This window comes from Gorilla gorilla, chromosome 20, assembly GCF_029281585.2.
Source record: "Gorilla gorilla gorilla isolate KB3781 chromosome 20, NHGRI_mGorGor1-v2.1_pri, whole genome shotgun sequence".
Classification (NCBI taxonomy): domain Eukaryota; kingdom Metazoa; phylum Chordata; class Mammalia; order Primates; family Hominidae; genus Gorilla; species Gorilla gorilla.
Genome location: NC_073244.2, coordinates 61,266,692 through 61,281,536, shown reverse-complemented (window position 1 = coordinate 61,281,536; position 14,845 = coordinate 61,266,692). Strand labels below are relative to the sequence as shown.

The following is a 14,845-nucleotide window of genomic DNA, read 5'->3' as shown; positions in this document are numbered from 1 at the left end:
CAATAACACACACAGAGCACTGTCAGCAAAAATCTTTTTAATAAGAGAGTAGGATCCAGGGTTAGTTTTTGTAGCCTCGGCTGGCCCGTCGGCCTCTGGCACGCTCGAACTTCCGGCCCTTGGAGCGGACGTAGGGTCTGTGGGGAGAGGAGGGAGTGAGAGGGGGGCCCTCTTACAGGAGGCCATTGTGGAGTGGCACAGGAACACCACAAGCCTGTCACATTCAGCCCCAGGAGAGTCAATGCTGCTGGAAAAGCTTGGCAGAGTGGGAAGCCAAGGAGCCAGGAGGGGCTATGGAAGCACCTGCCCCACCACCTGGAGGGTCCCAGCCTGGGCTGGCAAAGGCCGGTGAACCGCATGCTCCCCAGGAGATGCCTGCTCAGGCCCTGGAAAACACAGCTCCAAGCAGTGTTGAAGGGAAAAGCAGGCAGGATGAGGCAGCTGAGAGTTCCAGAAGGCCTGGGGCTGGCTGGTACGAGGGACAGGAGAAGCAGCCCAAGTGTGGCCAGGCCTGGCCCTGCAGGCTGAGTCTGGGGAGAGGGCAGGGCTGGGGGCCTGATACTCACTTGGTGTGGCTGTGCGGGGTTCCTGGGGCCTTGCCGAAATGCCGGTACACCTCTCGGCCCTTGCGAGGACCTAGGGAAGGGGAAGGAGAACCGGGTGAGACAGGGATCTGGCGCCCAGCTTCTGGCCTCCCAGATCCAGGAGGGTGAAGGCTGCCAGTAGCCACACAGCTCACTCCAACCCCGTCGACCACGTATCACTCACCAGAGAGCAGGACAGTGCCGCGGCCCTTAGGGGAGTCCAGGGCCAGCTGGTCAAAAGTGAGGATCTTGCCCCCTGCCCTGAGGATGCGGCTGCGGGCCCGGCTGGTCACGCGCAGTGCACATACCTGGTGGAGAGGACAAGGCTGGCGGGTCAGACCCCCGCATGGTCACCCAGCGGCTGCCAGGACTCACCCTCCACTGCCTTGGCGCAGCAGAGCCCTGGTAACCAACACTATCATTTACTACCCGGAGCACCCTGGGCTGACAGCAGCTGTTCTCAACACTTTCTCTCTAGGAACTTTTACCACATCCCTGGTGTTATGCTAGAAACAACAGCAAGGAAGCTGGGCCAAAAAAAGACCTGTGCAGAGGTGACAAAGGAGTCTAGACTTGAGCCCAGGCTGTCTGGCTCTAGGGGCCAGCACTAACAGTTTACAACTTGCCCCAGAAGAAGTTTGCCCAGGGGACCCCACCATCAACCATGCCAGAGACGACCCACACCAATCCTCAAAGCCACTCAGACAGGCAGGATGCTTGCCTCACCAGCGGTGGCAAGACTGAGGATGGACCAGCACAGCACAGCACAGCACAGCACAGCAAGGATCTGATGGGTCTGCCCAGCCCCTGCCAGCTCACCTTCAGTTTGGGCACCTCCTGAACCCGCACATCATCAGTTATGGTCCCCACAACCACAGCCGTCTTGTTTTCCCGGCCAGGAAGCTTCATCTTCCGGATCTTAGGGTGGGGAGGATGTACATCGTAAGTTGCTCTGGTGTTTACATTCAGCACCGCTTGAGGCATCCCCAGACCAGGGCAGCTGTGCCCTTTAACGGGACCCCCCACTCACAGCACACCCCTTAAACCCCACAGGCCTCTCCTCAGGTCCAGCTGGGGAAAGCTCCAGATAAAAAAAAAAAATGCAGACTGTTCAATAGGGCCTCCCTCAGCAGGGCCTTTGACATAAAACTCAGTTATGACTTGGGGCAATCTCCTGAAGCCACCAGGACACCTCCACCTCACAAAGAGAAGGAGAGGAGGACCAGGAGACTTGCCCACTGCCCATGGACACTCAGTTCCAACCAACAGTCCAAGCTCTACGCTCGTGACTGGCTGAGACAAACCCCTGATGCCCCGGTTGCTCCCAGAGCTCCAAGTCCTGCCTCCCTTCCAGACAGACAAGACCCAGCGGCTCCCAGGTCTACCGTGCTCTCTGGACCAGCCACTCACCATCCGGGAAAGGGACAGAGGCGGCCGGTTGGTGCGACTCATAAACAACCTCTTCAACACAACCTGGTTGAATGTGGAGTTGGTTCTTCTGGCCAGAAACCTGTATAACTGGAGGGACGGGAAGACAGTGAGAAGCTGGGACAGCCTGCTCCCCCGCAGCCTTCCAGTGAAGGGGCAAACACATGATGATCTGGACTAAAAGAATCTTTATCCCTTTCCCCCAACCCACCGACCTAGAGGGAGAAAGCTGGCCCAGGTCCTTCCTGGCCAAGGACCTAGAAAATCCTGGCTCCACTCCCGAGCTGTACACAGCCTAGAGGCTGAAAATACAAATGCAGGAGACCCTGGAACAGAACCAGAGACCCGAGACTGCTCTGCAGGCCCCTGGGAGGAGCTTGGTGCCAGCACTAGAATGGAGGATCTGCAAGTCAGACCTGGGGTGACCCTTCCCAAAGACCTCAGGGCCCAGCCTCACCTTGACCAACAGCCTCAGGTAGATATCCTGGCTCTTGGGCTCCTTGCGCCGAACCTTTCGGTCCTTGTTGTGGCGGATGTCCACTCCCTGTGGGGGTGAAGAGGCAACCATGGACCCAACTACCCCCAACCATAGCCAATTATTACTTATTTCCGAAACTGAGAGCTGGGACACAAGCCCAGGTCTGAACACACCAGCTCAAATCCCAGGCCCACCACCAGGAGACCTGTGGGCTGCCACTGATCCCTCTGTAAAAAGGGACTGTTTACAAAGCCTTCAGCCCATGGCACACAGAACCCCGAAACATCGTAACACAGCAATCATATTAACTTAATACAAAAAGGTCAATTCTTTACAACTTGTATTTTGCAACAATGTTATCAAAACTGGTTCCCATACCCGGAGGATAACCAAAAATATCAAACCAATGGCAGTAATGATGAAAACGAATCCTTATTCAGAACCTAGCAATACTACTAGAACCACCTCTCCTACAGTATCAGTCAATCCAACAACCCTTACCAAATAGTGTCTTTTTAAAACATTGTTTTTAAAGTGGAGACAGGGTCTCACAATATTGGCCAGGCTGGTCTTGATCTCCTGGGCAAGGAATCCTCCCGCCTCGGCCTCCCAAAGTGCTGGGATAACAAGCGTGAGCCGCCTCGCCAGGCTCCTACCGCCCTGCTGCCTTTCTGAGCAACTTAAGTTTTTCAGCCTGTGTTGACAATTACAAGAACTATTTAATAGCTCCACTTATGCAGCACTTACTGTGTGCAAAACCCCGTGATGAGAATTTCCTGTGAATTATTTCTTCCCAAATTCACAAACTTGTCAGATGAGATTACTGTGTACCCAACGAACAGCCAGACACTGGGGCGAAGGCTCAAAAACCATCACAAGGTGGGAAGGGGCCTGAGACTCAGAGACCTGCCTGGTCCCCAGATCCAGTTATTCGACTCTCGATCCTCTCACCCGCCGCGGCCCCCATCGAACCCGACTTTTCATACTAGAAAGTGACAGGTCCAGATAAAGGCAGCAAAGCCAAGTAACTAAGAGTGGCTGCGGGGCCAGCCACCTGGGTCGGAATCCTGGCTCTGCCACTTCCTGGCTTTGTAAACCCAGTCATATCAGCCTCTGAGTACCTCCACTTGGTCATCTACTAAGTGGGGGCGGTAGGCTATGGCTGACCCATCCCTGCTCTCCTGGCCCCCAGAGTAGGTCCCCAGTATCGGGAGTTGCTCCCTCCGGGCAGCCGCAGACCCCTTGACGCCCTTCAGCGTGCCCCTAGCCCAAAACCACAGCGGATGGCAGCGGATTATCCAGCCCCGAACGCCGCAAAGCGAGCTCACCATGATGGCGCTTCCTTCTCGGCCAGGTCCGGAAAGAAGGAACGGGGCCGGGGTGGGCGGGGAAAGCCTCCAGTGAGTGGCGCCTTCGTGACGTCACATGGGTGCGACGCGGCGCTCTACCACGATCCGGACTTCTCTGTGGTGAGTTGGACGACTGACTAGCCGGGCGATAACGGCAGAGAGCATAGAGCGGAGGAACAAGCGCAACGTCCAAGAGGGAAGGGCCAGCACGTCGGGGGCCTCTCTGGCCCTACCCGGGCCGTGTTCTCGATAGCTTTCCGGAAGAAAGGGATCTGGGAGCGAGATGCGTGGAGCTAGCACGGCGCGTCGCGCGGTGACGCTCTGGCCCGACGCCGACGGCCTCTCAGTGGCTCCCGGAGGACCCGGCGGGCCCAGTGTTGGAGGTGAGGAGGCGGGGCTGGCAGGGCTAGTCGGGGCATCTGGAAATCTCCGACCTCACGCTTCGGGCGTTTCCTTATCAGGTTCACCGCTCCCTGATCTCGCGCTGCACTTCGTAGGCGCAGCCGCTGCTTGGGAAGTCCTACTTAAGGTCTAACCCGAGATGATCTTGCTGCACCTCAATCTATAGCATCCTGTATTCCCATCCTTTGAGTTCCGCTTCTCCTTCTCCCCCGGCCCCTAGATGGCCCTTCCCTGACCTAGAAAGAGGGAGACACAGTTTCAGAGGGGAGGAAACGTGGAGACTCCGTGGCTTGGGGGTGGGGGGAATGGAGGCCCAAAGGGTAGGAAGGAGACCTAGAAAGAGGGGTGAGATGGAGACCCAGGGAGAAGTAGTGGCAAAGAAAGATGGTGAGATGGGGCCTTGCAAGGCTATAACCAAATTCAAATCCTGACTCTGCTAGTTACTAATGGGGTGATTGGGCAAGTCATTTAACCTCTCTGTGATCTTGGGAAAATCACTTAACTTCTTTGGGCCTTACTCTCCTTATGGACAAAAAGGGGATGACAACAGGCCTGGCACACAGGGTGTTTTTCAGGATTATGAAAGTTAATAAAACTGCTGAGGTCGATATTTTGCACATAATAAGTGCTCAATAAAAATTAGCCTTCACTCCTATTATAGCATACATATTGTGTACAACCAGATGGACTGGCTGGGGCAGTGATTAAAATGACTTATCTACTCTTCCCCCCACCTGCCAGGGAGGCCCCTGCCTCTTGGTTCTCAGGCACATTGAGCCTGGAAGGGCCTCCTGCAGTTGGTTGTCAATGCTGCTCCTCACTCACCTCTCCTCCACAGAGCTGAAGGTCAGGCCAGGACAGTGAGACCTGACTCCTTGTTCTTACCAGCCTACTATGGCTTAAGACCCAGGGCCAGGGTCCCGTTGATGTAACAGAGCAGAGGACCAGCAGATGAATGGACACCCTGAAGCAGAGGAGCAGCAGGACCAGGTAAGGGACCATCTAAAAGCCAAGATCCTCATACTGTGGAAAGACAAAATCCGAAGCTTTTCTTTTTAAAAAAAAAAAAAAAAAAAAAATTGGAGGCCAGGCGTGGTAGCTCAAGCTTGTAATCCCAGCACTCTGGGAGGCCAAGGCCTGCGGATCACCTGAGGCCAGGAGTTCGAGATCAGCCTGGCCAACATGGTGAAACCCCATCTCTACTAAAAATACAAGAATTAGCCGGGCGTGGTGATGCGCACCTGTAATCCCAGCTACTCGGGAGACTGAGGCAGGAGAATCATTTGAACCCGGGAGGCAGAGGTTGCAGTGAGCCGAGATCGCGCTCTCACTCCAGCCTGGGTGACAGAGTGAGACTCCGTCTCAAAAAAAAAAAAAAAGAAAAAACAGGGTCTCACTCTTGCCCAGGCTGGAAAGCAGTGGCGCAATCACAGCCTACTGCAGCTGCAACCTCCTGGGCTAAAGTGATCTTCCCACCTCAGCTTCCCAAGTAGCCTCCACCATGCCTGGCTAATTTTTTTATTTGTATTTATTTATTTATTTATTTATTTATTTATTTATTTATTTATTTATTTTGAGGTGGAGTTTCGCTCTTGTTGCCCAGGCTGGAGTGCAATGGCACGATCTTGGCTCACTGCAACCTCCGCCTCCCGGGTTCAAGCACTTCTCCTGCCTCAACCTCCCAAGTAGCTGGGATTACAGGCATGCGCCACCACGCCCAGCTACTTTTGTATTTTTCATACAGGCATGAGCCACTGCACCCGGCCAATTTTTTTATTTTTTCTAGAGACTAGGTCTCCCTCTGTTGCCCAGGCTGGTCTTGAACTCCTGAGCTCAAGGGATTCTCCCATCTCAGTCTCTCAAAGTGTTGAGCTTACAGGCATGAGCCACCGCGCCCAGCCTGGGAGCCCTTCTATAAGTGATTTCAGACCTTCTCTCCAGGCAGGTGTTCCAGTGGGATAATTTAGGAATCAGAGAAACTGAGGGGTTGAGGAGGATACTTATTATTTATTATTTAGGTGCACTGGCCCAGTCAGATTAACATTGAAAAAGACTGAGCACCGAACAAAGAGTCAAGTTACCTTTTAAGTATTTCGTGGGGTAGGGGGAGATCTGTGCAGGGGGAAGCATATTATAGAAGCGAGAAACAAAGACAGTTATTCAATTGAGACATGCATTACATTATTTCTTACTTTTCAAGGAAAAACATGTTTTATGACTTGAGTTTATCCTGTCTAGTGACCTTGCAGCTGCACAGTTAGAGAAACAGGGTCTTCACGATGCCTGGGAAAGGGAGTTAGATAAGGCTCACTAGCCACAAACAGAAAAACAGGCAGTTAATTTTTAAAGTACTCAATCTCTTTCTCTTCCTCAGGGGGAATTGGGTTTTTTACATACAACTGAGTTTTTGCTTACACATTCTTTAATTTCTTTTAATTCCTGTTTCAGTGTGAATAGCTTTCTCCCTACTTCCCAGACAGGACAGCTGAGGCCAAGAATTCAGGGGCTTCCCAGCAGTCACATAGCAAGTGTGTGTGAGCCGCAGGGTCCTTTCTCCTTTTCCTCCTCCCTGTCCTCTCATCTGTGTGACTTAGGCTCTATGTTTGAATCTCAGCTTCTTTGCCCACTGTCTCTGCCTTTCCTTCTCCCAGGGCCCCAAGCTCAGTTGCTGTGCCCCAGTCTCAGTCTTACTGGGTTTCTGTTCCCCCTTCTCTCCGTGTCATTCCTTGGCACATACTATCTGGTGCTGTTGCTACTGTGGGTTGGATGCTAGGTACATGATTTGGCAATAAGCAAACTTCTTCCTACATTTGTCTCTCTTTTTTTTTTGGTTTTTTTTTGAGACAGAGTCTTGGTCTGTTGCCCAGGCTGGAGTGCAGTGGCATCATCTCGGCTCACTGTAACCTCCGCCTCTTGGGTTCAAGCAATCTCCTGCCTCAGCCTCCTGAGTAGCTGGGATTACAGGTGCGTGCTACCACACCTGGCTAATTTTTGTATTTTTAGTAGAGACGGGAGTTTTGGCCCAGTGAGGTGGCTCACGCCTGTAATCCCAGCACTTTGGGAGGCCGAGGCGGGTGGATCACGAGGTCAGGAGATCGAGACTATCCTGGCTAACACGGTGAAACCCTGTCTCTATTAAAAATGTAAAAAATTAGCCGGACGTGGTGGCACGTACCTCTAGTCTCAGCTACTCAGGAGGCTGAGGCAGGAGAATCGCTTGAACCAGGCAGGCGGTTCAGTGAGCCGAGATCGTGCCGCTGCACTCCAGCCTGGGTGACAGAGCCAGACTCCATCTCAAAAAAAAAAAAAAAAGAGAGAGAGACGGGGGTTTCTCCATGTTGGTCAGGCTGGTCTCGGACTCCTGACCTGGCGATCCGCCCGCCTCGGCCTCCCAGAGTGCTGGGATTACAGGCGTAAGCCACCGCGCCTGGCCTACAGCCTACATTTGTCACTTTCTAGTGAGCTCTGTCCTTGTCTCCTAATGCATATCTCTTTCTCTCTATGCAATTCTGTTTCTAAGTCTCCTAATATATACTCGCCTTTCTTTCAATTTCACCATGTCTTTGCCTCGGTGCATCTGTCAACATCTTCACTTTCTGTCCCAGTTCCTCCCAGCCCCTGGGCTTCCAATATTCTCTCCCTCCCTCACCTTTGACCTAGAGATACTGTCCCCATCTCTCTGTCTCTGTCTTGCCATGTGACTGGTTCATTCACTGGGCAGATGTTTATCTCATGCCGCTTCCATTCTGGTTTGAGCCTGAGATAAATAAGTCTGAATTAATGAGCCTCTCCTTCGCGGTTTCCATTCCAGAAGTGTCTGTCTCCATCTGTCTCCGTGTCTGTCATTTTCAGGGTTTTCTTGTATCCTTACCTTGCACATTCTCAATCCCACAGTTTTGGTCTCTTGTTTATATCTCTGCTTTTCTCTGGGTCTCTCTGACTCTGTAACTGTCCGAAAAAAAAGTATCCTTCACTTTCCCCACTCTCCCTCTCCTCCCAGCTCTCTTATTGCCTCATCCAACCTCTCTGGGTCTCTGCCTTGCTCTGTGTCTGGATCGGATCTCTGGGCCTTTGTTACGCGTGTTAAGAGTCTCTGTCTTTGCAGCTAAAGACCTCCTCCCTCACGCCCCTTTTCTTTTGTGAATTCAATGGATGAGACAGGCCCACTCTCCCTTAACAAAGATGGCGACAACGGCGCTGTCTATGGGGCCGCGACGTCGTCTCCGCTGCGCGTCGGCCCCCACCCAGGATGGCGGCCAGTCTCCCGAAGCGCGAGGCCCCGCCCAGTTCTCGGCCTCTCCCGCGGCCGGTCCCTGCACCAAGCTCGCGAGCTGACTGGCTCCACCCCCCGCGCCCTCGTATTGGTGCGGCATAGGCCGGCTGCACGGCCATTGGCTGAGCGGATGCACACCCTCCCCCCACCCCTAGGTCTGATGGGGGCTGTTGGTGCTGACTTGCGGGACCGCCTGGAGGAGGACCCGGCGTGTGAGGAGGGTGCGGGGGTCGGGGCAGGGACCGGAGTCTAGGGGACTGAGGGACCAAGAGGAACAGAGACGCAGGCCCGGGACTGGGGCACGGGGGTGGGAGATGGAAATGGAAAACCTGGGCCAGGACTGAACCCAGCCAGGCCTGGGACTGGGTTCTGGAAATAAGAGTGCGGATGGCGGCTTGGGGGCCCAGGGCCAGACACGCAGGCCTATGGATTGGGGACTAATGGATGGAGACCCAGGTCCAGGTCTCGGGGACCCAGGGACAGAGACCCAGGCCCAAGACTGGAGGACATCTAGGGCTCTGTGCTTGAACCTGATTTGAGGTTCCCATAATGGGGCTAGGGCAGGTTTGGGGGTGAAGCAGACGTCCTGGACCCGAGAGAGCCGCTGGGGATAGGGGGGCAGATGTAGTTCCTAAGGGTGAGTCCACAGGCGGTGGGGGGTGGGGGGCTGTCCTGGCGCTCTGGGCCTGGGGAATGTGAGGGGCAGGACTGGCAGGTGGCTGGGTGGAGCAGTGGGGAACAAAGGTGAGCGAAAGGAGGAGGCAGAATCCGGGCAGAGGGCAGGGAGAGGGCCTGTGGGGAAGGGACCTCAGTCCTGCTCCCACCCGCTCCCTGGAGAGCAGGCGGCCAGACACCCAGGTCAGTGCTCAGGGACCAGCTCTTGGCCCCTGCCCCTTGCAGGCGCTCGCATGTGGCTCCTCTCGGACTACGTAGTCCCTCTGTCATATCCCTTCTCTCCAGCTGTCTCCATGCCTGCCTCGTACCCCTCCTATTTGCTCTCCCTTCCACTCTGTCTTGCCTTTCTCGTTGGGGTGAAAAAGTCTTACTCTCTTAAGTATCTTTCATCAGCCTGAGTTTCACCTCATTGACCCTGTTTGTCTCCTCTCAGTGTTTCTCTGGCTCTCAGACCCTATCTCTATTGCGTTTGTGATTGTTTTGCTGTTGTTACCCACTGCACCGTATGGGGGGTGGGGGTGTCGGGGAGGTGTGTCTTTCAGTCTTTGCATGTCTGTTTCTGCATATCCAATCCCACTATCCATTCCCCTTCCTGTGCCTTCTTTTCCCCCAAAGCCCGTTATCATCACCCAACCACCTGTATATTTCAATCCTTTCTCTTGTTTATCTATTCCTATGAAGGCAAGGATTTGGGGCTATTTTGTCTCCTGCTGTGTTTGCTAGGCCTAGCACCGTGATTGGCACATAAAGGGTGCTGAATACTTACTGGGGAATAAATGATTGGATGTTTGCATGCCCGGGTCTCCGGCCCCCTCCAGGATGCTGGCCTCTGTCCCGCATCCTCAAGGTCTGCCCACACCTGTCTGAGCCTGTCTGTCTCTGATGCTCCTGTCTCACCTGCCACTGCCCCTCATTGTCTCCTCCTGTCCACAGCCCCTGCCCCTCCCTGCCCCTGCCATGGGGTCCTGAATTCTCACCCCTTCTCTCCTCCCTTCCCACAGAGGCCAGACCAGGAGCTGACCGGGAGCTGGGGCCACGGGCCTAGGAGCACCCTGGTCAGGGCTAAGGCCATGGCCCCGCCCCCACCGCCACTGGCTGCCAGCACCCCGCTCCTCCATGGCGAGTTTGGCTCCTACCCAGCCCGAGGCCCACGCTTTGCCCTCACCCTTACATCGCAGGCCCTGCACATACAGCGGCTGCGCCCCAAACCTGAAGCCAGGCCCCGGGGTGGCCTGGTCCCGTTGGCCGAGGTCTCAGGCTGCTGCACCCTGCGAAGCCGCAGCCCCTCAGACTCAGCGGCCTACTTCTGCATCTACACCTACCCTCGGGGCCGGCGCGGGGCCCGGCGCAGAGCCACTCGCACCTTCCAGGCAGATGGGGCCGCCACCTACGAAGAGAACCGTGCCGAGGCCCAGCGCTGGGCCACTGCCCTCACCTGTCTGCTCCGAGGACTGCCACTGCCCGGGGATGGGGGTGAGGTGCTGGGCAGCTGCTCTATCCTGGAGCCACCTTGGTGTCTCTGCAGAATTTCCTCCATAGGCAGCTGTGTCTTTATTTTTCTGTGTGTCTGGGTGATGTATCTCTCTGGATCCATTAGGAGTGATACACAGGGATGGGCTACAGAAGGAACAAAAAGACGAGAGGGCCGGATGTGGTGGCTCATGTCTGTAATCCTAGCAACTTGGGAGGCTGAGGCGGGTGGATCACCTGAGGTCAGGAGTTCGAGACCAGCCTGGCTAACATGGTGAAACCCCATGTCTACTAAAAATACAAAAAATTAGCCGGGTGTGGTGCTGCGCACCTGTAATCCCAGCTACAGGAGGGTGAGGCAGGAGAATCGCTTGAACCCAGGAGGCAGAGGTTGCAGTGAGCTGAGATCGCGCCATTGCACTCCAGCTTGGGCAACAAGAGCAAAACTCTGTCTCAAAAAAAAAAAAAAAAAAAAAAAGCACAGGCAGAGGTCGCGTGCAGTGGCTCATGCCTATAATCCCAGCACTTTGGGAAGCCAAGGCAGGCAGATCACCTGAGGTCGGGAGTTCGAGACCAGCCTGGCCAACATGGCGAAACCCCATCTCTATTAAAAATACAAAAATTAGCCGGGCATGGTGACAGATGCCTGTAATTCCAGCTACTCGGGAGGCTGAGGCAGGAGAATCACTTGAACCCGGGAGGCAGAGGCTGCAGTGAGCCGAGATCGCACCATTGCACTCCATCCTGGGCGACAAGACCGATACTCCCTCACAAAAAGCAAAACAAAACAACGCAGGCAGAGAAAAGTGATTTACATCTGCTGTTCTCTTGCTAGATATATGTTTCTGTCTCCTATCCTCTTCCCCTTTACATGGGTCTTGACCACAGGTGAGTCACCCAGGCTGGTGAGAGCAGCAGCCTGAGACAGGACCAGGTACCACCCAGAGTGATGGGTGCCAACAGAGGTCTAGGGCTTCCCTGGAGTTCAGAGGTGGCATCTAATCCTGCCTGGGGCCCCTAAGGGCTGGAAGTAACCTGATCCTGGGTAATAGGTGTTTGGGGTGAGGAAAGTGGGAACCACGGCTCTGAACTACAGCTCCTCCCACACATGGGGACAAAGGGCATTTGGTTTCACACCTAAGCCCTGCCTTTGTCTCAGCAGCTAGGAGTTGGGGCAGGGCTGCATGCCTAGGCCTGGCCACATGAGAGCCAGCAGGTCCCAGGGGCCAGCCCTCCACCAATTCCGTTGGGGGCTGATGAAGGGACTGTTTCCAAGTTGGGGGGCCTGGGTCACTGGCCTCTGCAGACCCTAACCTCTCTCCACAGAGATCACCCCTGACCTGCTACCTCGGCCGCCGCGGTTGCTTCTATTGGTCAATCCCTTTGGGGGGCGGGGCCTGGCCTGGCAGTGGTGTAAGAACCACGTGCTTCCCATGATCTCTGAAGCTGGGCTGTCCTTCAACCTCATCCAGACAGGTAAGGGCCAGTGAGAATGGGAGCTGGGGGCTGGGACAGCTGAGTCCTAAGGGAGCAAAGTGGTGGGTGGGACTCCTGGGTCTATGGGGCTGGGGTGGGACAGCCTGCCTAACAGCCCGGTATCCCACTTCAGAACGACAGAACCACGCCCGGGAGCTGGTCCAGGGGCTGAGCCTGAGTGAGTGGGATGGCATCGTCACGGTCTCGGGAGACGGGCTGCTCCATGAGGTAGAGCAGGAGCACCCTGCCCCTAGCCCTGGGCCCTGGGGGACTATAGAGACTGCCACCAGGACCCAGGCTTCTGGTCTCCCACCCTCCAGGTGCTGAACGGGCTCCTAGATCGCCCTGACTGGGAGGAAGCTGTGAAGATGCCTGTGGGCATCCTCCCCTGCGGCTCGGGCAACGCGCTGGCCGGAGCAGTGAACCAGCATGGGGGGTAGGTTGAGGATACCACGAAGGGAGGGATGAGCCCCTCCTGGGGTGATAGGGACCCTTATATCTCCCACTCAGCCAAACCCACAGTCAGTCAAGTAAATCAGCCTGCCTGTGGGATGCTTCACCCCCAGCTCCTGGACATTTTTGCCTGCCTGCTTCCCAGCTGTATCCCGAGCGCCCAGAACTCTGCCTGGCATGGGAGGCACTCAGTGAATTGTAGGGAGCAAATGAAAGAGATGACCAGGAACCTGGCCCCGTAAGGAGTCGCCTGGAGGTGGCCCCACGGCTGTGGTGGGCCTGGGCCATGGCCTTCGTGGTCTCATTGCCACCTGCTTTCCTACCTGTCTCTTTCCCCAACCGCTGTTTGCTCCTTCCTTCTGTGTGTCCGTCCATCTCCGGCTGTGAAGATTTGAGCCAGCCCTGGGCCTCGACCTGTTGCTCAACTGCTCACTGTTGCTGTGCCGGGGTGGTGGCCACCCACTGGACCTGCTCTCCGTGACGCTGGCCTCGGGCTCCCGCTGTTTCTCCTTCCTGTCTGTGGCCTGGGGCTTCGTGTCAGATGTGGATATCCAGAGCGAGCGCTTCAGGGCCTTGGGCAGTGCCCGCTTCACACTGGGCACGGTGCTGGGCCTCGCCACACTGCACACCTACCGCGGACGCCTCTCCTACCTCCCCGCCACTGTGGAACCCGCCTCGCCCACCCCTGCCCATAGCCTGCCCCGTGCCAAGTCGGAGCTGACCCTAACCCCAGACCCAGCTCCGCCCATGGCCCACTCACCCCTGCATCGTTCTGTGTCTGACCTGCCTCTTCCCCTGCCCCAGCCTGCCCTGGCCTCTCCTGGCTCGCCAGAACCCCTGCCCATCCTGTCCCTCAACGGTGGGGGCCCAGAGCTGGCTGGGGACTGGGGTGGGGCTGGGGATGCTCCGCTGTCCCCGGACCCACTGCTGTCTTCACCTCCTGGCTCTCCCAAGGCAGCTCTACACTCACCCGTCTCCGAAGGGGCCCCCGTAATTCCCCCATCCTCTGGGCTCCCACTTCCCACCCCTGATGCCCGGGTAGGGGCCTCCACCTGCGGCCCGCCCGACCACCTGCTGCCTCCGCTGGGCACCCCGCTGCCCCCAGACTGGGTGACGCTGGAGGGGGACTTTGTGCTCATGTTGGCCATCTCGCCCAGCCACCTAGGCGCTGACCTGGTGGCAGCTCCGCATGCGCGCTTCGACGACGGCCTGGTGCACCTGTGCTGGGTGCGTAGCGGCATCTCGCGGGCTGCGCTGCTGCGCCTTTTCTTGGCCATGGAGCGTGGTAGCCACTTCAGCCTGGGCTGTCCGCAGCTGGGCTACGCCGCGGCCCGTGCCTTCCGCCTAGAGCCGCTCACACCACGCGGCGTGCTCACAGTGGACGGGGAGCAGGTGGAGTATGGGCCGCTACAGGCACAGATGCACCCTGGCATCGGTACACTGCTCACTGGGCCTCCTGGCTGCCCGGGGCGGGAGCCCTGAAACTAAACAAGCTTGGAACCCGCCGGGGGCGGGGCCTACATTCCAATGGGGCGGAGCCTGAGCTAGGGGGTGTGGCCTGGCTGCTAGAATTGTGGTGGCAGGGGCCCTGGCCCCGTCTCAGGATTGCGCTCGCTTTCATGGGACCAGACGTGATGCTGGAAGGTGGGCGTCGTCACGGTTAAAGAGAAATGGGCTCGTCCCGAGGGTAGTGCCTGATCAATGAGGGCGGTGCCTGGCGTCTGATCTGGGGCCGCCCTTAGGGGCAGGGCTCAGTCCTGACGCTCGCCACCTGCTCCTACCCGGCCAGGATGGCTGAGGGCGGAGTCTATTTTACGCGTCGCCCAATGACAGGACCTGGAATGTACTGGCTGGGGTAGGCCTCAGTGAGTCGGCCGGTCAGGGCCCGCAGCCTCGCCCCATCCACTCCAGTGCCTCCATTTAGCTGGCCAATCAGCCCAGGAGGGGCAGGTTCCCCGGGGCCTGCGCTAGGATTTGCACTAATGTTCCTCTCCCCGCGGGTGGGGGCGGGGAAATTCATATCCCCTGTTCGTCTCATGTGCGTCCTCCGTCCCCAATCTAAAAAGCAATTGAAAAGGTCTATGCAATAAAGGCAGTCGCTTCATTCCTCTCAGACCTTCTGCCCTTCCTCCATCCGACAGCCCGCGGGAGGACTCAGACTCCAGCACTTCCAGCAGCGCCTGCCCTCTATGGACGACAGCCCGGAGCTGCCCACGGGCTGCAGCCAGTATGCCAGGGAGCTGCCCTCTTCTTCCAC

The 14,845-nt window shown here is 56.6% G+C and overlaps 2 protein-coding genes across 8 annotated transcripts; one reads left to right on the top strand and one right to left on the bottom strand.

Annotated features, from left to right (window-relative positions):
* Nucleotides 1-20: 20 nt before the first annotated feature.
* On the bottom strand, nt 21-3,957 carry RPL18 (ribosomal protein L18). Its single transcript, XM_055370104.1, has 7 exons — nt 3,819-3,957; nt 2,470-2,556; nt 1,995-2,102; nt 1,404-1,502; nt 769-892; nt 567-636; nt 21-137 (listed from the first exon to the last, which is right to left on the bottom strand). Exons 1-7 carry the CDS (start codon nt 3,819-3,821, stop codon nt 62-64), a joined length of 567 nt encoding a protein of 188 aa, XP_055226079.1. The 5' UTR covers nt 3,822-3,957; the 3' UTR covers nt 21-61.
* A 38-nt stretch (nt 3,958-3,995) lies between these two features.
* SPHK2 (sphingosine kinase 2) lies at nt 3,996-14,701 on the top strand. Of its 7 annotated transcripts, XM_055370093.2 has the most exons (7): nt 3,996-4,222; nt 5,080-5,231; nt 10,191-10,662; nt 11,986-12,135; nt 12,269-12,363; nt 12,456-12,571; nt 12,978-14,701. In XM_055370093.2, the coding sequence occupies exons 2-7, from the start codon at nt 5,193-5,195 to the stop codon at nt 14,068-14,070; spliced, it is 1,965 nt and encodes a 654-aa protein (XP_055226068.1). In that variant the 5' UTR covers nt 3,996-4,222; nt 5,080-5,192; the 3' UTR covers nt 14,071-14,701. The 7 variants fall into 7 exon arrangements, with proteins under 7 accessions (XP_055226068.1, XP_063557622.1, XP_055226069.1 ...); XM_055370094.2 differs by lacking the exons at nt 3,996-4,222; nt 5,080-5,231 and adding an exon at nt 8,528-8,726; XM_055370095.2 differs by lacking the exons at nt 3,996-4,222; nt 5,080-5,231 and adding an exon at nt 8,528-8,735.
* Nucleotides 14,702-14,845: the final 144 nt, after the last annotated feature.